We start from the raw sequence: 26630 nt of genomic DNA, 5'->3' as shown, positions 1-26630 counted from the left end.
TGTTAAAGTAGGGAAAGGTACAGTAAATATTGGAAGGACTGCTGTAGATAAAAAAAAAAAAAAATCTGTCATCCTTAAATGAAAGCGCACATTTTTTTTCTTTTCAGAAACAGCTATTTGTTAATGTTGCTGTGTAACATATATATATATATATATATATATATATATATATATATATATATATATATATATATATATATATATATATATTTAAACTGCTCAAAAAATTAAAGGAACACTTTGAAAACACATCAGATCTCAATGGGAAAAAGAAATCCTCCTGGATATCTATACTGATATAGACTGGGGAATGTGTTAGGAACGAAAGGATGCCACATCGTTTGATGGAAATGAAAATGATCAACCTACAGAGCCCTGAATTCAAAGACGCTCCAAAAATCAGAGTGAAAAAATATGTGGCAGGCTAGTCCATTTTGCCAAAATTTAATTGCAGCAACTCAAAATTATGCATGAGCACTTTGTATGGCCCCTGTGTTCTTGTATACATGCCTGACAACATCGGTGCATGCTTCTAATGAGATGATAGATGGTGCTGTGGGGATCTCCTCCCAGATCTGGACCAGGGCATCACTGAGCTCCTGGACAGTCTGAGGTGCAACCTGGTGGCATTGGATGGACCAAAACATAATGTCCCAGAGGTGTTCTATTGGATTTAGGTCAGGAAAGTGTGGTGGCCAGTCAATGGTATCAATTCCTTCATCCTCCAGGAACTGCCTGCATACTCTCACCACATGAGGCCAGGAATTGTCGTGCACCAGGAGCCACTGTACCAGCATAGGGTCTGACAATGGGTCCAAGGATTTCATCCTGATACCTAATGGCAGCCAAGGTGCCTTTGTCAAGCCTGTAGCGGTCTGTGTGACCCTCCATGGATATGCCTCCCTAGACAATCATTAACCCACCACCAAACTGCTCATGCTGAATGATGTTACAGGCAGCATAATGTTCTCCATGGCTTCTCCAGACCCTTTCACTTCTGTCACGTGCTCAGGGTGAACCTGCTCTCATCTGTAAAAAGCACAGGGCACCAGTGGTGCATCTGCCAATTCTGGTATTCTATGGCGAATGCCAATCGACCTGCATGCTGCTGGGCAGTGAGCTCAGGGCCCATTAGAGGACATGGGGCCCTTGGGTCACCCTCATGAAGTCTTTCTGGTTGTTTGGTCAGAGACATTCACACCAGTGGCCTGCTGGAGGTCATTTTGTAGGGCTCTGGCAGTGCTCATCCTGTTCCTCCTTGCCCAGAGGAGCAGATACTGGTCCTGCTGATGGGTTATGGACCTTCTATGGCCCTCTCCAGCTCTCCTAGAGTAACTGCTTGTCTCCTAGAATCTCCTCCATGCCCTTGAGACTGTGCAGGGAGACACAGCAAACCTTCTGGCAATGACACGTATTGATGTGCCATCCTGGAGAAGTTGGACTACCTGTGCAACCTCTGTAGGGTCCAGGTATCGCCTCATGCTACCAGTAGTGACACTGACTGTAGCCAAATGCAAAACTAGTGAGGAAACAGTCAGAAAAGATGAGGAGGGAAAAATGTCAGTGGCCTCCACCTGTTAAACCATTCCTGTTTTGGGGTCATCTCATTGTTGCCCCTCTAGTGCATCTGTTGTTAATTTCATTAACACAACAGCAGCTGAAACTGATTAACAACCCCCTCTGCTACTTAACTGACCAGATTAATATCCCATAAGTTTCATTGACTTTATGCTATACTCTGATTAAAAGTGTTCCTTTAATTCTTTTGAGCAGTGTATATATATATATATATATATATATATATATATATATATATACACACACATATATATATATATATATATACACATATATATATATACTAGCAGAATACCCGCGCTTCGCAGCGGAGAAGTAGTGTGTTAAAGAAATTATGAAAAAGAAAAGCAAACATTTTAAAAATAACGTAAGATGATTGTTAATGTAATTGTTTTGTCATTGATATGAGTGTTGCTGGCATATATATATATATATATATATATATATATATATATATATATATATACACACACAGACACATATATATACATATACATATATACACATACTGTATATACACACACACATATATACATACTGTATATACAACATATACATATCTACATATATACTGTATATACACATATATATACAAATCTACATATATATATCTACATATATATATATTAGGTGGGACTCGATTAAAAAATTAATCCAATTAATTAGAGGCTGTGTAAGAATTAATCTTGATTAATCGTATGTAATCGCACACGTAAATTTGCCCCAAATCGCAAATGTTTTTTTTTTTTTAAAAGGGTTTTAGTGGGCGACAGAATCAAATAATAGACATGGACATGAATATTGTAAACTGAAGCTGTTTTAATTTCTGAAAAAAAGCCTTTAAACTGCATTTGAATTCAAAACAGAAACAAAAATATCATCCCTGGTTAAAATTGGGCAGACTTAAAAATAAAGTGGTAGTTTAAGTACTTTAAGTACATTTTCAGAATAGTATTGTCTTTAAATAATAATAACCAAAATTTCACCATAAAGTGCAGTTTTCTTCTTAAAAAATAAGTCAGAAACATAAAAGGTAATTTGACCAGCTTACTCTTTAAACTCTGAGTAACATTAGCCAAAATTATTTTGTACATTAGGCTAAAACAGTGTGATCATTGAACATTTTGTAATTAGATGTATTTAGAATTACTAACGGTCACGGAAGTCCAATGATCCCCAGTAAGAGCCACAAAGTCCGCTTTCTGTAATGCATCTAATTTTGCTTGCTTTTCAGTGTGCACAAAAACCATGCTTTTATCAAGGCTTCGCGGGAAGTCGAAATGATCAGTCGTAGGAACGCGCTTTATTCCGACTCTAACATTTTTGTAGCTGTGATGTGTGCATCAGTGTAATGGATGTACCAGGAAATCATGCATTGACAAAAGTTCCGTTTGCTTGGAATTGAAAGTGTGATTAAATCGTTATTTTTAGCGCGTTATGGAGTACATGCATCGAAGCTTCTCAGCTGTGCTTGTGCTAAGAAAGGGAAAATTTTAAAAATAGCGTAACATGATTCTGCGTTAACCTAATATTTTTCATACGTCCCAAACCAAGGAGATCGAAGGTAAAATGAATCGGGTAGCGCATACATAGTCAGTACATCCCTCTCGGGAATCGAACCTCGAATGTCGGCGTTAGAGGCTTAAGACTCTACAATTAGCCACAGCGTGTGGCTTGTCTATGCTAAAGTATGTATTGTAGATCGGGTATATATATACATTTATATATATACCCGTGTACGCAGTGGAGAAGTAGAAGTTATGAAAAGAAAAGGGAACATTTTAAAAATAGCGTAACATGATTGTCAATATACAGTAATTGTTTTGTGAGTGTTATTGAATGTTGCTGTCATCAAGGATTTGATTATCATTATTTCTTTCAATCAGGCTCGTATTTGTAGGATGTGTTCAAGTTACATTCCGTGTTTGTCAATCGTTGTAAAGATAAGAGGTTTCATTCATCGATTAGTTCCTTACTGCATCAATAAACAGCTCGTCTTCCTTTTATCTGTGATGTGACAAACTGCATGCACGGTTTTTTTTTACACTGTCTTCCTTTAGCAGGACATTCACTTTTTCCACCGTGTGCTTTGTTTCCGCAGTAGCTGCACTTATGAATATGATTGTATGTATAAGGCGCTTCATATTTTTTGCTGCCTTCTCAATTGTGTAATTCGGTTTTGTTCAGCACTCTTTGGAACTGTTGCTTTTGTCTGTGCACTGCGTCAGTTCCGTGAGCGGCTTGGTGTTCTTGCATCGAAGTTTCCCAGCTGTACTGGTGTCATCTCGTGTAATGTCAGCTAAGACCCGGCACTTAAAACTTTCTCTCAGTTTCAATGAGTTTGTGCCAAACACCACCCTGACCATCTCATCTTCCTCTGCATAAGCACAGTCCTTCACCGTGAATATTTACCGGCAGTGTTTGTATTGGATTGCGCTGATGGGCGGCCTTATATGGGCAGGCACTAAATTACAAGCGCTAGTGGTAGCCTATGAACTTAATTTAATATAAACTTACGGTTCACGCCGTGCTTTGTTTCCGAGTAGCTGTACTTATGAATATGCTTGTATGCATCATTTGCTTCATAATGTTTTTCTGCCTTCTCAATTGTGAAATGGCGTTTTGTGCTGATCGCTGTTTGGAGTTCTTCCTTGTGCTCTACGTACTTACGTAGGAGGCGTGATGATGTCACACTAAACTCCGCCCCAGCCATCTCAACTCAAGACTCCATTACATTATATGGGGAAAAATAGCTTCCAGTTATGACCCTTATGCGTAGAATTTCGAAATGAAACCTGCCCAACTTTTGTAAGTAAGCTGTAAGGAATAAGCCTGCCAAATTTCAGCCTTCTACCTACGGGAAGTTGGAGAATTAGTGATGAGTGAGTGAGTGAGTGAGGGCTTTGCCTTTTATTAGTATACATATATATATATATATATATATATATATATATATATATATATATATATATATATATATATATATATATATATATATATATATATATATATATATATATATATATATATATATATATATATATATATATATATATATATATATACACATATATACATATATATATATATATATATATACACATATATACATATATACAGTGCATCCGGAAAGTATTCACAGCGCATCACTTTTTCCACATTTTGTTATGTTACAGCCTTATTGCAAAATGGATTAAATTATTTTTTTTCTTTAGAATTCTACACACAACACCCCATAATGCTCAATACTTTGTTGATGCACATTTGGCAGCAATTACAGCCTCAAGTCTTTCTGAATATGATGCCACAAGCTTGGCACACCTATCCTTGGCCAGTTTCGCCCATTCCTCTTTGCAGCACCTCTCAAGCTCCATCAGGTTGGATGGGAAGCGTCGGTTCATAGCCATTTTAAGATCTCTCCAGAGATGTTCAGTCGGATTCAAGTCCTGGCTCTGACAGGGCCACTCAAGGGCATTCACAAAGTTGTCCTGAAGCCACTCCTTTGATATCTTGGCTGTGTGCTTAGGGTCGTTGTCCTGCTGAAAGATAAACCGTCGCACCAGTCTGAGCTCAAGAGCGCTCTGGAGCAGGTTTTCATCCAGGATGTCTCTGTACATTGCTGCAGTCCTATTTCCCTTTATCCTGACTAGTCTCCCAGTTCCTGCCGCTGAAAAACATCCCCACAGCATGATGCTGCCACCACCATGCTTCACTGTAGTGATGGTATTGGCCTGGTGATGAGCGGTGCCTGGTTTCCTCCAAACGTGACACCTGGTATTCACACCAAAGAGTTCAATCTTTTTCTCATCAGACCAGAGATTTTTGTTTCTCATGGTCTGAGAGTCCTTCAGGTGCCTTTTGGCAAACTCCAGGCGGACTGCCACGTGCCTTTTACTAAGGAGTGGCTTCCGTCTGGCCACTCTACCAAACAGGCCTGATTGGTAGATTGCTGCAGAGATGGTTGTCCTTCTGGAAGGTTCTCCTCTCTCCACCGAGGACCTCTGGAGATCTGACACAATGGCCATCGGGTTCTTGGTCACCTCCCTGACTAAGGCCCTTCTCCCCTGATTGCTCAGTTTAGATGGCTGGCTAGCTCTAGGAAGAGTCCTGGTGGTTTTGAACTTCTTCCACTTACGGATGATGGGGGCCACTGTGCTCAATGTGACCTTCAAAGCAGCAGAAATTTTTCTGTAACCTTCCCCAGATTTGTGCCTCAAGACAATCCTATCTCAGAGGTCTACAGACAATTCCTTTGACTTCATACTTGGTTTGTGCTCTGAAATGAACTGTCAACTGTGGGACCTTATACAGACAGGTGTGTGCCTTTCCAAATCATGTCCAATCAACTGAATTTACCACAAGTGGACTCCAATTAAGCTGCAGAAACATCTCAAGGATGATCAGGGGAAACAGGATGCACGCACAATTTTGAGCTTCATGGCAAAGGCTGTGATTACTTATGTACATGTGCTATCTCAGTTTTTTTATTTTTAATAAATTTGCAAAAACCTCAAGTAAACTTTTTTCACATTGTCATTACGGGGTGTTGTGTGTAGAATTCTGAGGAAAAAAATTAATTTAATCCATTCTGGAATAAGGCTGTAACATAACAAAACGTATATATATTAAAGACAGACTTTACCAAAAAGGCATTGTGCTGTAACCTTCTGCCTCAAAACACAAGCTTGTATTACAAACATGATTGTAGAAATTCAACTGTCATATGCCATCTTGTGGTGAATGTATGGTATATTTGTATTTAAAAGGCTTTGTACTTAATTTTCGTAAAATGCTTGGTGCTGATTCTCAAGCAGTGTTTACTGTATATATTCATTTGTATCGTTATCTTTCTAATCAGGCTGAAAATAATATATTCTTTTAATTATCAAAATGTTTGATTGATTTTCTTTTAATGTAGTTTAAAAAATATACATCACACAAATAAACTGATATGTTTAAATGATGTTCTGTTTTTCAGAAATGCAGGTTTCATTGTATTCTCTAATAAAACTTAAGAGTTACTTTATTCCTAACTTTATTACTATTAAAATTATATAAGCTAAATTCTAGCTTAATATTTTAAAAATTTGTGGTAGTATATTCAGCATTAAAATTACAACCATGTACGTTTTGTAATTCTACATGTTTATGTACATGTAACAGGTATTTTTTTATACACAGCAATTCAGTATCCCTATCATAACTAACATATTTTAAATAATTACTGTTTGTCACTTAGCATCTTCAAAATCTGAGGGATCACCATCACAAAGACAAGAAAATGCTGCTAAAAAGCCAGAGGAGAAGAAGGATGCATTTAGACCAAGCAGGCCAGCTGTAAGATTTTGCTATTTTTCAGACTAATTGTATTAATTAAATATTGGTAGAGGTATGTGCTTTAGCACTGAATATTATTACATTAGCAACAGTAAAATGTGCTGACTTTGATTTTTTGTTTATCTTTCTTTTGCCAAACCACTCTGTCAACGTCGATAAATGGTTGTGTATGACCTAATCTCAACATCTGTAGGGTGAAGTGGTAAGCTGTTTTACTCAAAATGTCCTGTCATCGTTTATTGTGAATCATTGCTTGCCCTTACTTGGATCAAGGAAGAAGCTAACATTTCATGTTGGCTGAAAAATTTTGCCATTTATTTTTTTCATTGTAGCACCAGCCATTTCGTTCTTATCATATGATATCACTGCATGAATTATTAGTTTTTGCAACCACTTTTATCCTTTCAATTACTTGATTACTGGATGTTGCATTTTTTCAACTAGGAGTTACAGTATATCTAAGTGGTCTAACGTAATTGTTTAAAGAATATTTCCTTTCGGTTATGTTTTTATTCAGTTTTGGATTTTGTGGGCATATGTAATTAAGATCCATGGAAACATTTGGTTTCCTTTCCAAGTTAATGTACAGATGTCATCTTTTGCTGCTTATACATGTTCACAGATGTCTGTATACAAATGCAAGATAATACTACAAGCAAGCCAGATAAAGATTTTACAGTTATTTGAGAAATTTTAATTCAAAAAAGATAATCAATTAAATTAAGTCAAAATATAATGGATAGTTCCTTTGAGACCAGTATGCTTGAACAGTAATGTAATGTGGTATTTTTTATGTTGTATATTTAATATTTGTTTTCCAAAAATAGTGAAAAAATATTTTTTACACATATTACCATCACTTATTTAATGGGAGATTAATGCTGAGTTAAATTAGAACATAATATATTTACATAAACATGTTTTTAAAGAGTGTTTTGCCCTTAAAATCCATTAGTGTCAAGTTTTTGGTTTGAAACAGACTTAAATTGAATTTATCTTAGGTTATTGTGTGTTTATATAATTAGCTATTCTAGCATTGAAATGTATGATCATAGAGACATTGGCATATTCTGTTAGGCCCTAAGTTTTCAGTGTTTGTTACAGTGGTTTAAAAATCTATCTTATAATATTTTATTAGTGGAATATATACTGTATTTTATTGGTGGAATTAATGCATTTTCAGTTTGTATATTATCATATATTAAAACTGTTAAAGCCCCTGACACTCGTATCACCTTTAGCACAGAGCATTGTTCAAACAGATTTGTTTCAGCTATTGTACAGAGTTAACTTGCATTACAAGGGAATATATTTGCATCACAAAGAGATTTATCGTAATTACCAATACTGAACTGTATACTCATTCTGGAGTACAGTTAAGTTTTCATACCTCAACATTTAACTTCAGAAGCCATTGTGGGATTTATTTAATTTTTATCTTATCTTTCTCTGTATCTAAGGTTAACTGACCATTAGACATGTAGCAAGCACTGGTGGACAAATCGGTTGTCCGGACGCTGGGACTATTAAGTTTTTAATTTCAAACAACCAAGTTACAGACCAGTGCACTACCAGATGCTTCCTCTCTTTGGTCCCTAAAATTTTTCCCTAATGGAAAAAAAAAATGAATACAAGCAAAAGACCCATTTCTTCAAGTACACTCATAACTTGGGTGAAGACAGCTGCATTTAGCTTGCCAGACTGTCTTGGTTATATTTACTGAGTGCAGACCACAACTCAGAATGCAGGTATTGTCAGCATCCAAAATACATTTATATTTGTTTAATCAGTGTATTGATATTCTCCTAGTTATTAGGTGACAGTTTTTGGTCAGTGTCGCATACCTAACAATTTCACAGAAGAGGAAGTGAGACTGTTAAGATTGAAGAAGAGTTGTGCCAGTTATTGCTTACTTTAAGAGAAAAGAAAAGAAGGTGGCGTGTCAGACCCATTAACTAAAAACAATGAGGGCAAGTATAGCATTCTTGTAAACGGGTGGCTTACATGATGAACAGATGAACTGCAAATATTTCTGCATGTCTTCCTTGTGCTTTGATTACATGTTATGTTATATTTAGCCCTTAGTAAATCATTTTGGCACCCACGTAAACAGCCTTTCCTTGCAGTTCACCACCATTTGCGGTGAAAATCCAGTGCATGTTGCTACTTCTGACATTTTTACCATGTGGCCCTCGCAACCAGCATGGATGTTTCAAATGTTAACCGGGCTTACCATGCACTCCTCCACCAGTGAGCTATACAACAAAATTGTGCAGCAGGACTGGTAAGCAAGCAAGTGAAACAATAGCTATTAAGCAGCTGGGGTAGTGAGTGCAAGTGTGCCAAAAGTTTATCGTATTCTCTTGTTGTTTAATGCAAAATAAATGAAAATGCATATTCTGTTTTGGATTTCCAAAATAAAAGAGAGAAGAGAGGACAAAGGCTAACAATTCCACCACTGCTTCAATACCTGTTACAAGTGAAAGGATTCAGTTACAATCAACATTGTGACAAAAATAAATGGAAAATAACTTTTCTAATACTAGAAGAACTTTTTTCAGCTGACTAAATAAGGAGGATATTATACAAAGTAGCGATGACTGCTGTGCTGTATGCAGAGAACAACAAGAAACCACATATAAAAGGGTTTCTTTGTTTTCAGGAAAAAGTTATTTTAGTATTGTAAAAGTCTGTTTACTACAGTAGTCAGCATGCGTATATCTAACAAATGCTGCAGTAGCACGGAGTCATTTCATGAAAGAAAAACTTGGAAGCAAAAATGTACACTGTTGAATCAGGTATTTTCAGCTGTTACGGCTAGCTATTGCTGAGAACATTAGCTACATAAAACAGCTTATTGATCCCGTGTAATGACTTGAATGTTCCAACCACGCTGTTGTCGCAAATTTTCAAGTGTTCATTCAGCCTTAGGAAATTGACATTAACCTTTTGAAAGGGCTATACGTCATTACAAATAGATACTACCTTGTGTAGTCCTAGAGGGCACAAGAGTAATTTTATATTAAATAAGATGCTCACAATTAAATAATATGTACTCTGGGCTCCTAACAGGTATACTGGAGGCTCTAAAAATGCTTCTTACTATTGTCCCAAACAATGCGGAGGGTAAACGTGCCTTTTCTGACCTGATGTTTTCATTTTATATATAAAAAAAAATATTCCTTTTCAGCAGAGTTTGATTCTTATTATTTTGCTGGTTAAACTGAGAGGTGGTGCCCAGGTGCAAATAGCTGACGAAACACTAATTGCCAAAACCATGTGCATTTCCCAAGTGGGGCAATGGGGGACATGTTGCCTTTTTAAATAAAATAACAGAATGCTCAGTATCTATTTTATAGTAGACTCATTTTTAAGTAAAGCAGAGTTTAGGTGCCAAAAGAGGCGGTCGACTTGGTAGGCCCTGTGACTTTATAAACCATCTCCTTACCCCTGTAATTTCCGGACAAAGCTCTTAAGTCATGCTAGTGCTGGGTTTAGAGGATGCCCCTGGCTAGTGAACCAGTGAAGATGGAGTTGAGGGGTGAGTTAAAGGAAGGAGTTGCCAGAAGGGTTAAAGAGAGGCCAGTGAAAAAGAGGACGAAAGAAAGATCTTATGTAAGGTGCAGAATTAAGTTCAAGTATTGTGAGGAGTGAAAATGGAGATGCAAACTCACAAACCTGTCAAAAATACATTCTGTATAGGTTGTGAGGAGGACAGTGAAAAGAACCTGTCTTGCATGTTTGAGCTTTAAGTTTTATTTAAATTCTTTTAAGTCAATATGAGAGAACAAGCTGGCAGTACCTATCAGGTGCTAATTAGGTTAATCAAATTTTTAAAACAACTCTGCAGAATTAACAGCAAAAAGTCATATCTGGAGATCTTTTGAAATGAAAATAAAAATGTAGTCTATCACAAAGAAGTATTGGCAGAAACAACAGCCGACTAATAAAACCAAGTGCAATATGGTTAATTTGCCAGAACAGAGGGGGAGTGGTTACTGAGCATGGAAAATGGAGGTCTTTAATAATAATGTTTCCATATATAGGAAGTGTATGTTATATTTGACCTGGGCAGAATTACACTGTTTGGGTGTAATATTCCACACTGACTTTGTAGTATTTTGTGGTCCTCCGCTTGCCTGGTACCATACCTGGATACCGTACAGTCAATTAGAAGAAACCCCACTCTTCATTAGGTCAGTCAAATTATATTTGAATATTCATATTAAAAATAAATGCATAATCAAATACATTCAGACTTAAAGTGTCTAATACTACATGTACATTTGTACTGTACAGTGGGTACGGAAAGTTTTCAGACTCCCTTCAATTTTTCACTCTTTGTTATATTGCAGCCATTTGCTAAAATCATTTAAATTAATTTTTTTCCTCATTAATGTACACACAGGCACCCCATATTCACAGACAAAAAAAAAAGAATTTTTGAAATTGTTGCAGATTTATTAAATAAAAAAAAAAACTGAAATATCGCATGGTCCCATCAGACCCTTTGCTGTTTCCATTTCTTCTGATCATCCTTGAGATCACCTTCATTTGAGTCCAGCTGTGTTTGATTATACTGATTGGACTTGATTAGGAAAGCCACACACCTGTCTATATAAGACCTTACAGCTCTCAATGCATGTCAGAGCAAATGAGAATCATGAGGTCAAAGGAACTGCCTGAAAAGCTCAGAGACAGAATTGTGGGAAGGCACAGATCTGGCCAAGGTTACAAAAAAATTTCTGCTGCACTTAAGGTTCCCAAGAGCACAGTGGCCTCCATAATCCTTAAATGGAAGACATTTGGGACGACCAGAACCCTTCCTAAAGCTGGCCCTCCGGCCAAGCTCAGCTACCGGGGGAGAAGAGCCTTGGTGAGAGAGGTATAGAAGAACCCAAACATCACTTTGGCTGAGCTCCAGAGATGCAGTCAGTAGATGGGAGAAAGTTGTAGAAAGTCAACCATCACTGCAGCCCTCCACTAGTCAGGGCTTTATGGCAGAGTGGCCTGTCGGAAGCCTCTTCTCAATGCAAGACACACGACAGCCCACATGGAGTTTGCTAAAAGACACCTGAAGGACTCTGAGATGGTGAGAAATAAGATTCTCTGGTCTGATGAGACCAAGATAGAACTTTTTGGCCTAATTCTAAGCAGTATGTGTGGAGACAACCAGGCACTGCTCATCACTTGTCCAATACAGTCCCCACAGTGAAGCATGGCGGTGGCATCATCATGCTGTGGGGGTGTTTTTCAGCTGCAGGGACAGGACGACTGGTTGCAATTGAGGGAAAGATAAATGCGGCCAAGTACAGGGAAATCCTGGACAAAAACCTTCTCCAGAGTGCGAAGGACCTCAGACTGGGCCGAAGGTTTACCTTCCAACAAGGCAATGACCCTAAGCACACAGCTAAAATAATGGAGGGGCTTCACAACAACTCTGTGACTGTTCTTGAATGGCCCAGCAAGAGCCCTGACTTAAACCCAATTGAGCATCTCTGGAGAGACCTAAAAATGGCTGTCCACCAACGTTTACCATCCAACCTGACAGAACTGGAGAGGATCCCCAAATCCAGGTGTGAAAAACTTGTTGCATCTTTCCCAAGAAGACTCATGGCTGTATTAGCTCAAAAGGGTGCTTCTACTAAATACTGAGATATTTCAGTTTTTCTTTTTTAATAAATCTGCAACAATTTCAAAAATTCTTTTTTTGTCTGTCAATATGGGGTGCTGTGTGTAAATTAATGAGGGAAAACAATAATTTAAATGATTTTAGCAAATGGCTGCAATATAACAAAGAGTGAAAAATTGAAGGGGGTCTGAATACTTTCTGTACCCACTGTATGTGTTTTTTTTATTTTTCTTATAATTATTCCTGCTGTGTTTGCTTGCTTTAGTCCCTGCAATGAATTAAGTGCTTATGAATCATGTCATGTTGTTTAAAACATACAGCTTTCAAGTGAATGCAACACAGGCATTCACAAAAGTGAAATTCTCTGCATGCACAAAGCAACATAAATACAGAGAAAGGGAAGTGGAGCACATAATGCACCATCTCTGTCTACCTGTAAGGTATACAGGAAACTGATGGAATATCTTTAGATTGCTTCGGTAGTTTAAAATGCAGTGTCATGGTCTTGATAACAATCTCCTATTAACTTGCAAAAATGTGAAATGAGTTTGAGTGTTTATCAGGAGACTACTAAGATAATAAATGTAGAACAAAATTTTAAAGTAATGCGAAGGAAGCATAGTCTAGTTAGTTACATGGATAGCTGAAAACTAGAAATATTTATAAAATGTCTTTGTCATCATTGGAAGATGATAGGGTGTGTGAAATTATTTTTAAGAGAAAGAAGTGACCACAGGACTAAGCTAAACTTGGTTTCCCCTTTTCCTCTTCTACAGTACAAGCAAAATTAAGATAGGATGACCTGAATTTTTTTTCCCTCTATTTAATTGTTTAGGCAACTATTCCAATTTAGCAGCCAACTACCATACAGATTTCTTTAAGACTACTTGTTGGATCAAGTAGCTAAAATGAGCATTGCTGACTTGGCTCTTTTAAAATGGTAATTTATAAAGCTATTACAATAAAAAGGAAAAAATCAGACGTATGGCAGTTATTTTCCATTCTGTTTAAAGAGAAGATAAACTGGCTTTTGCTTGATATAATGGTTGCTTAACAGCTGTATAAAACCACACTAAATAAGAGTTGTCTGGTTTAAGAGTGAACTGGAATGGGTTCAAGAGCAGAATGATTCTTTTAGGGTATTGGAGAAATATAGTAAAACTGTAGATCTGGGAGAAGAGCAGTGCATTAGAAAAATCGGTCCCAAAATGTTTTATGTTGTTTAAGAAGCAGATGGCTGGTCATTTTATTAATGATGATGCAAGCTAACAATTCCAGTAGATTGATGCTGGAATTGATTTTCAAAAATAGATTTGAAAAATACTACAGTGCTGCATAACATATCTGGAGTAGCTGGGTGCTAAAGCTAGTGTGAGGTAAAACACATAAGCATTCTTTTGCATTCATATGTCTTTAAATGAAGCTTTTAAAGTCCATTAGAATTACATTTGATTAGGGACATTTAATCTTTTATCCCTATAGTGTATCTTCTGAAACAGATCAGCATGGACTATCTCAGACACCTGAGGAAATAAAGACATTGATAACCCTTCTTGATGATAGACAAGATATGTTTGGCCAATTTCAGCTTACTAGTGATGGTAACTAATAAATTTAAAGATGCTCACAATGACTGTAACATCATCCCTGAAGTTTATGAGAGCTAGGTTTGTGTTCTGTTTCCTGGAATTCATGATTAGCTCCTTGGTTTTACTTGGTGTTAAAGTTTAGATTGTTGCCATATCATCACTGTGTCAAAAAGTATACATTCCTTGTCAGCTGTCTCATCTTTGTTTGTGAGCAAGTCTATAAGCTGTCTATAATTTTTACTGATAGTTGAAGTTTACTCCAGGAAACCAGTCAGTTATGTTCTAATTAAGCTAAATTATATTGAGCTTATTATAACACTGTCACTCTCCTCCTATGTAGACCTGAAAACATAAACATGTTAAATAATGATTTAAAACTTTACTGAATACAAACGTTTATTTCTTTTATTAGGACCTTGCTGATCTAGCCAAGGAATTGCGAGCTGTTGAAGATATTAGGCCACCACAGAAAGTAACAGACTACTCATCGTCCAGTGAAGAATCAGGAACTACAGATGAGGAAGAGGATGACTTGGAACAAGAAGCAGCTGATGAGTCTACTTCTGGACCTGAGGATTCTAGGGCACTGTGAGTTAGCAACTAGTGGGTAACACCTGGTGCTCAAGTGAAGACATGTTACATGTCCTTCTTGCACATTTTAAATTACTCACTAAGCCTGTTTCCCTCATTCTCGGCAAGAAGATATGTTGATCTTTTAGGATGGAAATAGAGTCTCTTTATTTTCCGAACTCTTGCATCTTTAGTATAAGATCATTGGGAGTCTAATTTATGCTTCAGAAGGTGTTCATTATGAAAACTTAAGGAACATATTAAAACTATTTACCTTGTTAGTTTTCTAACAGACTTAGCCTAAAGAATACTGTTGAAAAGTTGATTCCTATTGAAAGTTGTTGACACCGTGTCATATGTTTCAGGGCAATAAAAATACATAAAAATTTTGAAATTTGGCAGTACCATTCCTTTAAAGGCTTCAAATTGCACTGCAATTGTTTATACCATTAGGCATGAAAAGATACATCAAGTTTATATTCATTTTTAAACCTAGCAGTTCAAGATTATTTAAAGTGTTTTTTGTATTTGCTACCATTATAGGTTGAAAGCAAATTCTTATTTTTGAAAATTGACTGATTGTTTACTTGCTCTTGCATTTCAACTAGCTCTTCATCTAAGCTGAGTAATGGTGAAACAGAGTCTGTGAAGACGATGATTGTTCATGATGACACTGAGAGTGACCCTGCTGTTACTCCTTCCAAAGATGGCACTTTAATTGTCCGACAGGTATTACTTGTGTTTTCTTTTCTTTTTCTTCTTTCTTTACATTTCTATTTTCTGAGCAGTTATGAATTAATTCATTCATTGCTTTTACAAGTTAGTCTTTTTTTTTTTTTTTTTGCTATGTATCTGTGATGCTCTTACTGGCATGAGAACATATTAATAGAGGCAAATGTTTCAGTGCATGTATACAGGAAATCATAATCAGAATATCTATTTTGCATGACATGCATTTTTCATCCCCCTCTTTATTTAGTGATTTTTTTTAGAGAAAGTAAGTTAGAACTTTATTTACCGCAAGTGTTAGAAGTTCAGTAACTACTGTGGATAAACTCTTTACAAAAGACTTTTATATCCATGCTTACTGAACATAAGCCCATATTATTGTTTTTATTTTGCCACTCAGTTGTGGAGCATAAATATTTCAGTTAAGTTTGTTTATAGAGTAAAATGTTTTAGGTAAGAAGAAATTAAATGAAGCTCTTTTGTAATGCAGTTATGATGTTAAGCAATTTAGTTTTACTTTTATAAAAAGAGCTTCCATTCCATACACTAGTCAACCAAATTTGATACCTGCACCTTAGATAATATGAAGACAACAATGCAAATACATTCATTTTACCTTGTTAAACCTGAGGATAATGCATAGTGAAGTTCCACTGGAGATTTCTGAATAGTGTTTGTTGTAGGTATATTTTAGTATTTCAGTGTAAACAGCCTGTGTAGGTAAGCAAAAAAAACAATAAGTTGGTGTGGGATTATTTGTTTTGGAATTAACATCTTTTGTTTAAATAGATTAGTATCAGTCATTTCCGCAGCACTTGAGCGAGACCGAGTGTGCCTGTTTTTGATTACAGAGTTCAGGTGACAAAAAGCGCACCAGCCATCATGAGAGCAATGGCTTTGCCGGTCGCATTCACCTCTTGCCAGATCTCATACAGCAAAGCCATTCCTCCTCATCCACCTCTTCCCCATCCTCCAGCCAGCCGACTCCCTCCATGTCCCCTCAGACTCCCCAGGACAAGCCTACTGCAAATGAGGTATGTCTTGCACCCGCTCAGCTGGCTGCTTTTGCAGGCCATGCCTGTTTTCAGCACCTGATTAGCCAAGTAAAGCTTTAGATAGACCAGTTCTTAACCACTTTACTGCTATCATATAAGCACTTCTTTTCTTTCTTTTTCTTTTTTTGGGAACATTTATTACAACTTTCACGGTTATCCGTGGTAATTGGTATTTGGTAATTAATTTATTTCCCAAGGTTTAAATATTGCTTTCATAGTAAATGTAACCACTTGCCTAATCATTTTGTCAAGTTGTGCAAATTATGAATGACTGTACAAAAAAAACACAGCTAGGGTCACACTTGATTGCCAATTACTTTATGACTGGACGCCTTTATATGAACATCACTGTTTAGTGACTGAAAGGATTTATATTTATTTTATCTAATGTTAAGTAAATATTGATTTTCATTACCGCAAAAGAAAACAAACACATTAAATCAAATAAATATATTTTGAAGTTTATTCCATTCATTAATAATTAATTAATAACTTAAATTTAATTCAGCATTCAAGTGGTTCAAACAGACCAACAACAGTGCAGTTAAGTCTGCAGTAAAAAAAAAAAAAATAGATTGCCAATATTTGTATTGGTCTTATTTCATTCTTTATATAAATCTTCATAAAAAAAATTAGTTTAAGTGACATTTGGTGTGTTCCTTGTAGAAGCAATAGTAGAAGTAAATTTTTTTACTGTTTTCCTTGTCTCTTTATTAGGAAATAAGATTTTTAGTGTACAGTGATTCTTTAAGTTTTCAAAAGCATTACTTGTGAAATGCTTTCGATTTGCAATGGTAGTAAACTGCGTTGTATCCTACTTGTGCCTATTGGGATATCCAGTACATAATTTAAATGGGTTTAATAAATATATGGATATTGATAAAACACTAAAGATGATTTTTTTGGCTAGGTTATAGATTTTTACAATTTTTAAAATTCTGAAAGATTGAGTGTATGTCACTAAGACTGAATAATATTAGATATACAAAGCTGTGTTATGTTAAAACAACAAACTTTGCAACAAATCACTCTTATCTATCACAGCAGCAGTGGGAGCAAGGCAAGAACTAATCTGTCATTGGGCACACATACTGACACAATCTTATTTTAGTGGTCTAATTTAGAGTCAGAATGCATGTCTTTGGAATGTGTCAGGAATACTAGAATACCTGAAAACAAAAGAAAAATATTGTTAACAATGGGGGGAAAATGTGTAAAATCCACTCAATGCCACATATGCCATTTAGAGTGAAATTTACTGTTTGATGAGTTGAATAATTTATTAGTGAAGATGTGGATTAGTGTATTTTTATTGTCTTGGTAAGATTATGCTTGGTGCCCGTCATGTTGTAAAAATAACAATGTATAATTCAGTACCAAATGTATAATTTATATAAGTCTTATATAATACACACTGTATTTTAGTATTTGTCTTAAACATAGAAACTGATTTTTTTTTTGTAACAGTATTTTATTCAAAAAGAACTTTTTCATTTTTTGAACGATATATTTTCTTTTGTTAAATTATGACTCTTACCTGCTTAACTCAACTTTTGTGTTGAAAAGTAAGTTGTAAGAGGTTAAACATCAGTAAGCAGCCTCTGACGTGTGAGGGTTTAATATTTGAGATTCCAGTGTTAAATTAAAACTGTAATAGAAATTATAGTTACAATGCTCATGGTGACTTTGATTACTGAAATAATTGTGACAGTCAAAACAAAACAGAAATCAATGTACAATAAAATGCAGCTAGATATTTAAAGTCATAAAAATACTAGAAAAAGGCGATGTGTTTTATATAATGGATTTGTTTATATTTTAAATATACGTAATAATATCCACCACCAACAAGCAAAGCTCTATAAAAAAAAAAAAAAATCACATAAAGAGCAGATCAACCCTAATTTAGGTCTGAGCCTCTCTTCCCCTTTCCGTCTAATTGAAATATAAAATTGTAAAAACTAATTCATGTACAGTAGGATACTTTTTGTGCAATGACAGTTTTCACATCAGCATATACTGTATTTTGATCAGTAATTTCTAAGATTTTGACTTTCAAGACAAATAGCAGAACAGGTCCACCTTCTTGTTCATGACATTGATCTAGTCACAAACTTTAGGTACTTTCAAGCTATTTTCAGTGCTATATTTTTGAATTCTCTGAATGGCAAAATAAAAGTTAGATCTTGTGGAATACATACCTGTATTATAAACAAATGTTTAGCCAGAATCCAAAGATCATAGTGAACTTGCCAATCGGAGTATTGTTAGGAACACTGGTTTTACTTGCTTTATCTGCAGTACATAATGATTTGCCTAATGGAACATCTGATATGTAATGTTCAGTAACACTTTGTAAGTGACTAGTTTAGAAACATATTTTACCATAAGTAAAATAAAGCTGAGGGGCTTTTTTAAAATCTTATATCATAGCCAATTCTTTTACATCTGGTATATTTCTGTATTTTGGATAACATGTATTCAGCTTTCTTAGTATATATTTTTTTATTTTTATACTTCACATCCTAGCCATCACAGTTAGCTATGAAAGAAGTGTATGTTGATTACTTTGTGGTTTTTCCCAGACAAATACTTATCTGTAGTAAATTAAGGTATTTTCAGTCCAGATTTTTTAATCAACATCATTCTCATAAGTTAAAGCCAGTTTAATTTTCATCTGTACTCTTCCTTCCCTGTTTTTTTTTTGTGGTTACTTCTGCCAGTATTTCATGCAGAGCTGTCTAGCTGAGAGTGGCACAATGGGGTAGGATAGTTGCATTTCTTGCAGTATGTTTCAATTGGCACTCAAGTGAAAAAAATTAAATAACTTAATTTTAAGGTGGGTGGATGGGTACTGTCTGCTTTAAATTATTTTGATTCTTGAATTTGTTTTTTTTAATTGGGCCTTTCTTGCCAAAAACATCGAGCAGCTCTGTATAAATTGGCTTCAGCTGCATGCAATTCGTTTAAGTGAACCTTGCCTGTGAAATGAATTTTTTATGTACACTGTCTAAAGTAGTTTTTGGACTGTTTATGGATGGGTCTTTTATGTGTATTTAAAATTTCTACAGAACTTTTCACAGTTTTGTTTTCCCGAAACACTTTACACATCACTTTAAGATACAAAATGGATTTGACCTGCTTTCATACTGATGTTAACCTATAATCTTCTTAATTATGTATTCATTTTGGAAAATGAAGTTGTTTTCAACCGCCAAGTGTAGCAAATATTTGCCTGACTTGCAAGTTTTAATATGCATTTTTATAACCCACATGATTATGTTAAACAAACCTTAAATAATAAAATAGGCTTGGTCCTATGTCTTTAGAAAACTAATCATTGTCCAGCTGAGTGTTAACCAATCCATTTTGCAAACTTAGTTTGCTGTTAATTTAGTGACACATTTCTTTATTGTGTGAGTTTATCTAATTTGGACTTGAAATATTAAATACATTTTAGCACATAAATAACCCTTTTTAACTGCTTATTCTGTTTGATTAAATTGGTAAAAATATTTATTGATGTTCTTAATATAGTTTTATTTAAGTGATTAAAATGCTTTGTCAATTGGTAATGATTTGTTTTTGCTTGTTGAATAAGTTACCATTTCACACCAAATACTGACATAGTCCCTTATGCATTTTAGAGTCCTTCAGCAAGTAATACACTACAGAAACACAAATCATCCTCATCATTTACACCCTTTATCGACCCACGCTTGCTTCAAATTTCACCATCAAGTGGTACAACTGTTACATCTGTAGGTAAGTGATTTTTAACATGCAAATAAATGTGCAAGAAGTAATAGCTAATATGTTAATATTAAATATTTTTTATTATGTTTTACCACATGCAGTTTGTAATGATGGCCAGGAACATATTCTCCTTTTTTAATGCAGCAGGAGGGGGAAGAAAGCTTAATTATATATAAGACTAAAGTGATCAATGCTGTACAATGTTACGCACAATTTTGAAGTCCTAGTAGCTTGTCCGTATAGATCAGGGGTTCTCAACGTCGGTCCTGGGGACCCCCTGTGGCTGCAGGTTTTTGTTCCAACCAGATTCCTAATCAGTGACAACACCTTATAGCACTGATCTCATTTAATTAGCTGGTATTTTTTTCTTTTATTTGACATTCAGAAAAGCATAGCAGCATTATTTTTACATTTATAAATATTTCTGCTTTTGCTCTAGATTTAAATGCTTAACTCTCTTTTGTTGCTTTCATTATACTGTGCCCTTTCTCTGTGCAGTTTTTGCCCCTTCATTGTATCTTAATAATGACAACTTAAAAATAGCAGAGCAGACACGATGGCAAACACTGAATAATCAAAGGCTGCAGCAACTTTAGAGTCAGACCCAGTAATTAGTAAATAATGGATTAATTAAACAATTAGAACACCTAGAAAATTAGATTGAAAATCAAGATGAAAATACTGTTAAAAAGAAAAAAATACATTATTCCTATATAACTGCTTAGTATATATATATATATATATATATATATATATATATATATATATATATATATATATATATATAATAAATTAATTAATTTATTTATTTTTTTCTTCAGCAAACTTTTTTCTAATTAATATATTGTTCCTTAAACACAGAATTTGGGAAATCTCAGTTTACTTTGAATGGGGTGTAATGCAGCGCAGGGCTAAAACAAACCATAAACCCAATGAAATATAATAATGAATGATTTATGATTATTTACAAGGGATTTCGATCTTTTTGATGAAATTAAAAAGTTAGAAGCATCTGTACAGGTAGGTCAGAACAAAGCTCATATGTCTGATCTGTCTTTGCAGGTGCTTTGGTTTTTTTTCTTCCACCAAAAAGGCAGAAATGCCTTGCAAATAGTTATAAATCTGTTTTTTTTTTTGTTATTTTAGTGTGTTTCATGTTTTCTGACAAATGTTTTGTTTTGCTTAGGTGCTGCACTACATGACTAATTGCATATGCATTTAGCATGCACCCCATTACCTTATAAAAACCCTGCGTGCAGCCGCCGGGACTCAATAATTGCGCTACTCTATTTAGTTTAATTAATTTATTTATGATGCATATGGGGTGCAAATCCAGCTGTAGTAGTGACATCATGAATGTGTGAAACAGATTGGGCATTAATTTGTTAAATATCAGGTTAAGTTTGCTTGCAATATGCAAACATCAAAGTTCTCTGCATGACTGTTATAGCTCTGTGATGTCACGGAGGCCTCTTAAAGCATAAATGTGATGCTGGGGGAAAAATGTTTTGTCAACGCTCGCTGCACAGCAGATTTCGCTCAAAATATTTGTCGAACAGAGCTTGTTTAATGTGAAAACAATTTTTTTTTTTTTTTTTTACTGATTATCACTTTTCAGCATTTCCTTGCAATAGTACAATTTCAGGGTGCAAATGATGCCCAAATCCAACGGCTGAAGCACTTCTGTGCAATTGGGTAGGAAGAATTCAATGCGAACATTATCTAAATGTGGAAGCATGTTGTGGGCAGCACAGTTATCAATCAAAGCCAATTCATCCTTTTTCTCTACTTCATATTATGAGGCTTTTGGGATTCCCCCCACCCCCACCCAACGGGAACGATACGCTGAAGTGCATCCGAAGTGGGATTGCCGCTTCTGTGGAAGATTGTTTGTCCTTTGCCGGGGCAGGTCAACAAAAGGCTTATAGCGCTGCAGTGAAGCGACACAGAAGCAAAACCTAAAAGATAGTGGTTGCACTGTAAGTCCCTGTCTTGCACCCCAAAACATGACGCTGTCTCAGTACTTTAGCAAAACCAGCTTTATTTAGCTTGAAACAGGAACAGCACGGTTATTTATTGTAGTGGGATCAGCCACTCTCCTATACACAGACACAGCAGTCAGGCAGGGTTGTGGCTAGGTTAGTGGCCAAGTAAAACTGTTCCCTGCATTTACAATGTTCCTTGCATCACCCATCGAGATCTTTTCTGTTTGCTTGGGTGGAGAGCCGCAGTAGAGCTGTGAGCCTGCTGTTGCCCCAGCAATGGATAAACAGTCTTCAATAGATGCAGACTCTTCAGTGTGTTGTCCAGTTGGGAGAAGTCCCAAGAGAGTTTAGAAACCTCACATTTTCTTGAATGAGTGCCGCATTAATACCCTAGGAATGTTTCTTGAACGAGCATCACTGAACCACATAAAAACTGCTTTTTCGACGTCTTCAAATGCAGCAGGTTGCATACAGTTGCATCCTGAGATTTTTCTTCTTTTTTTGCTTAGTCTGTCAAGAAAGTTGACAGTGTTGATAGCGAAATTCCGAATTCACTAGCATTGTCTTTTTTCTTTTTGCCGGAATCGAGAGACGCAAAAATGTAGTTTTCTAATATGATCTGTTATCGTTTTTTCGTGTCTGCCGTTTCTATAGAAGGGTGACAATGAGTTCAATTCCAAAGGATGTTTTTCAAATGTTGACGAGTAATAAGCAAAAGGTATCACTGAAACCCACAGAAAACAAACACAACAAAAAAACAGTACGAAGAAAGGTCGAAGAAACAAAACATTTTTTTACAACTGAGCTACAACCACAGAACTAACTGCTCTGTGGATGATTCATTCAGGCATGTATTTCGCAGTAAGGAGATTTCTATAGACTGTCATATGAGGAAACTGTCAGGACCATAAAAATACTTCATTGCAATGAAAATTTCATTGTAAAGATATTCGTTGTAATGGAATGTTACCTGTATGTTTGTTTATTTTTATGGTTTTCTCTTTTCAGTGGGTTTTTCAAATGAAATCAGACCAGATGCCCTGAGACAAGATCCAACTAGGAAAGGTTCAGTAGTTAATGTCAACCCAACAAACACTAGACCACAGAGTGATACCCCAGAAATACGTAAATACAAAAAACGGTTCAATTCAGAAATTCTTTGTGCAGCTCTGTGGGGTAAGTATTATTTCTTTTACTAATTATATTTGAAAGGATACATCATTTAAAGTATGATTATGCTATAAATTCATGTTCAAAAATGGAGGTACACCTGTTTAATGTGATTGAATATAGTAAAAGGATATGTTTCTTTAACAATCAGACTGAAGACAATAACATGTTTTATATTTAACTGTCTAAGTAGTGCAACAAAAACAGAAAATATCAAATGGTTAACTTGTTTTTTGTTTTACCAGGACAGCTAAACTGTTTTCCATTTTACTATGAAGGTTATGCTTGGTTTTTTTGTTTTTTTTTGTTCCCTCCAACACCACCATTCACCCTGCGAGCATTAATGGTGCTTATTGCACTATTGTGAGAGCTGTGGCGACAAGTAGTGGTTTTTAATAAATAAGTTCGTTCATAACTCAGTTATAAAGATTAGGCTCATGGTAAAATTAATTTGTTAAAAAAAATCTGCTTTATTTTACTTGGTCTATGCACCATATTTAATGTTTTTAAAAAAGTACTGTATTCTCATTTTTTTGTGTTAACAGGTAATAATGTATTCATCATATTTTACCACATTATTCAAATATATTCTTTGTCCTTTAGAGGGCAGCCTGGTGTTGAACATGTAATAGATTAGTGTAGTCTGTCTTTAAATTGTCATATTGAAGCAAATCATTATGAGGCCAGTGTTTGCTTGCTTCCTTATTCTTTTTTGAAATACTGGCTATAAACACATCAGTTTATTAATTTTTTTTAGAATTTACTTTTAAAATAATCTTGAAGCAAATATGTTTGCTTTACGAGTATAATTCACCTGGAAAAAGTCTATGTGGGGCATAAGCACAGACAGATTTATTAGCATTGTTCTGTATAACTACCTTTGCATCTTTCAGAAAATTTCTTAAGCTTTAAGTACTAGGTTGCCTAATAGAGTCTACTCTTTTACAGCACAAATAGGTGATAAATGATATTTAATAATAGGTAGAATTTTTTTGTCAAGGTGCAACCTTGACCTCTTAATACTGATCTATCTTCATATATGTTTTACTTTGGGACCTGGCATTCTTGTTAAAGTCTTAGTTTTTGTTTTTAAGCTGTTTCTTCATTTCTACAATATCCAGAAATTCCTATCTATAACATGCCTTTGGAAATCTGTCAGTTTAAGACTATGCCATTAACTACCACAAGAAAAGTTTACCATTAGTATCTGCAATATATCAAATATTAGCTACACTAATTTATTTTGTGTACCTAGTCTCTAGTGATAAGAGTCTTTGGATTTTTTTCTAGTCTTATAATATTTGCAAACACTGTATAGTATTTAATCACTTTCCTTTTTTATTTGCAAGAATACAAGTAAAGATCAACAGATGTTAATTAAATAATGCTTTCTTTTACTTTATGTTGTAAATGATATACAGTACAGTATATCAGAGTATTATTGAAAAAAACAATGTACTGTCTAAGAAAAAGAAATGGGCTTTCACTCTGTGGGTTCATCGTCACTTTAAGAAATAAATTGAAAAGTAAAAATAGCCTATTAACTTTTCATATTCATAGACTATAAAGAAGTTAGTGTTCTCTCTGTTCAAAAAAGAGGTTTGTTTCTACTTTCCTATCCTCCTGTTATCCTAGTTTCTTATAGTGTCTGTATAAACTGTTTCTTTTTTTGGGCACAAGTCTAATACAAGTTCCATTTATGATCAAAATCAAACATTAAATACATGTTCATATTTTCTTTCTTCCTCTCTCAAGGTGTCAACTTATTAGTAGGTACAGAAAGTGGCCTCATGCTACTGGACAGAAGTGGACAGGGGAAAGTATATCCATTAATTGGAAGGAGAAGGTTTCAGCAAATGGATGTTCTTGAAGGTCTGAATGTCCTAGTGACAATATCAGGTGAGACTTAAAAGCAATGCATAAGGTACTATGAATATACAGCTGCAAAAATGCAGTCTGTGTACAGAAAGGAATATGTGCATTTTACTCATTCCCCTATTCTTGCTACATCAGATGAATTCTTGCCTGATTATGTGTTTTGCTCTTCCAAGATTCATGCATTCGGCTGTGGATAATTTTAGGGTTTTACTAACATATAAGGTTTATGAAGGTTGTCTTTTTTGGCTAATTTTCTTCTAAATTAGTTTGAATAACAATTTCATTGTCTCAAAGGATTACAGCTTTTGTCTAAGAGTGTTGCTTTTTGCCTCACCGTGGGTTGTATATAGCCATGTTGTATTCCAAAAAGGCAGCTTTCCCCCAGTTATTAACTGTATACCCAGGCAACCTACATGCATACACATACAGTAAAAAGTGTGAAATCTTTGAGGCATATAGCCCAGTAATTAATTAAGCAAATAGTTGTTAGGGATCAATGGCATTATGTGTAGGTTGATCCAAAGTGATTAAGCGAAACAAACAGTTGTGTAGTGGGAATAATAGTGTTTAACAACATTTATTTCTATAGCACATTTTATACAAAGAATGTATCTCAAGTTGCTTTACCAGATGTCAAAGAAAAAGTAACAAGGAAAAAATTAACATCAGTAATAAAGAGGAAAAAAATTAAATAAATAAATTCGGCAGGCTTATATGACATAGACAGATGATGAGTAGAAATGTAGCCTGCTTATATACAATGTCATATTGTAAGTCATTACAGTTAAGTTTAATGATAAGGTCAGATGGCCAGGGGAACAGGAAAAAACAAAAACCTCCATTTAACCTGGCGAAAAAACAAGACCTGCTGGGGTGCCAAGGCCAAATGACCGCCCAGCCCCCAATGGGCATTCTGCCTAACATAAATGTGCTTAAATCATCCCTCATCATTTCCAGGCTTTGTCCCAGAAGATTGATTATAGAAGATTTTGTGGACAGCTTTTAAAGTCACCGTCATTCCAGCATTACATTTAGCCTTGATCAGGTGGTGGTGGTGGCACAAAATGCCAACACAGAAGAACCAACAAAGAAAGTAGAGATTAGTAAAGACCGCAAATCACTGAAGAATGTAGTAATTCTATGCCTATGCAGTTTATTAAGAGTACAATGAATATGTAGTAATGAAAAAGCGATATTTTAGCAGTGTTTTTCAAAATGTTCCACAGTATTAGCCTGACGTGTCTCTGTTGGTCAAGTGTTCCAGAATTTGGTGCACAACAACAAAAGGCTGACTCACCACTGATTCCATGCTTAGCTCTTGGACTAATAAGCAGAAGACTATTGGAAGATT

The 26630-nt window shown here is 35.4% G+C and overlaps 1 protein-coding gene across 11 annotated transcripts in view; it reads left to right on the top strand.

The window, feature by feature from the left end:
• LOC120523032 (mitogen-activated protein kinase kinase kinase kinase 4) overlaps positions 1-26630 on the top strand; it is a 222068-nt gene that overhangs the window by 168193 nt on the left and 27245 nt on the right. For 5 of the 11 annotated variants that reach the window (XM_039743967.1, XM_039743961.1, XM_039743960.1 and 2 more), the window contains 8 exons: positions 6818-6915; positions 7109-7117; positions 14549-14724; positions 15315-15435; positions 16287-16469; positions 20138-20255; positions 23240-23407; positions 25157-25300. In XM_039743967.1, the coding sequence (XP_039599901.1) occupies positions 6818-6915; positions 7109-7117; positions 14549-14724; positions 15315-15435; positions 16287-16469; positions 20138-20255; positions 23240-23407; positions 25157-25300 (1017 nt within the window). The remainder of the gene's footprint in view (positions 1-6817; positions 6916-7108; positions 7118-14548; positions 14725-15314; positions 15436-16286; positions 16470-20137; positions 20256-23239; positions 23408-25156; positions 25301-26630) is intronic. The other 6 variants (XM_039743964.1, XM_039743970.1, XM_039743962.1 and 3 more) reach the window with 3 other exon arrangements.

This window comes from Polypterus senegalus, chromosome 2 (assembly GCF_016835505.1).
Source record: "Polypterus senegalus isolate Bchr_013 chromosome 2, ASM1683550v1, whole genome shotgun sequence".
Lineage (NCBI taxonomy): Eukaryota > Metazoa > Chordata > Cladistia > Polypteriformes > Polypteridae > Polypterus > Polypterus senegalus.
The sequence above is the reverse complement of the archived record's forward strand: the minus strand, read 5'-3'. Positions and strand labels throughout refer to the sequence as shown.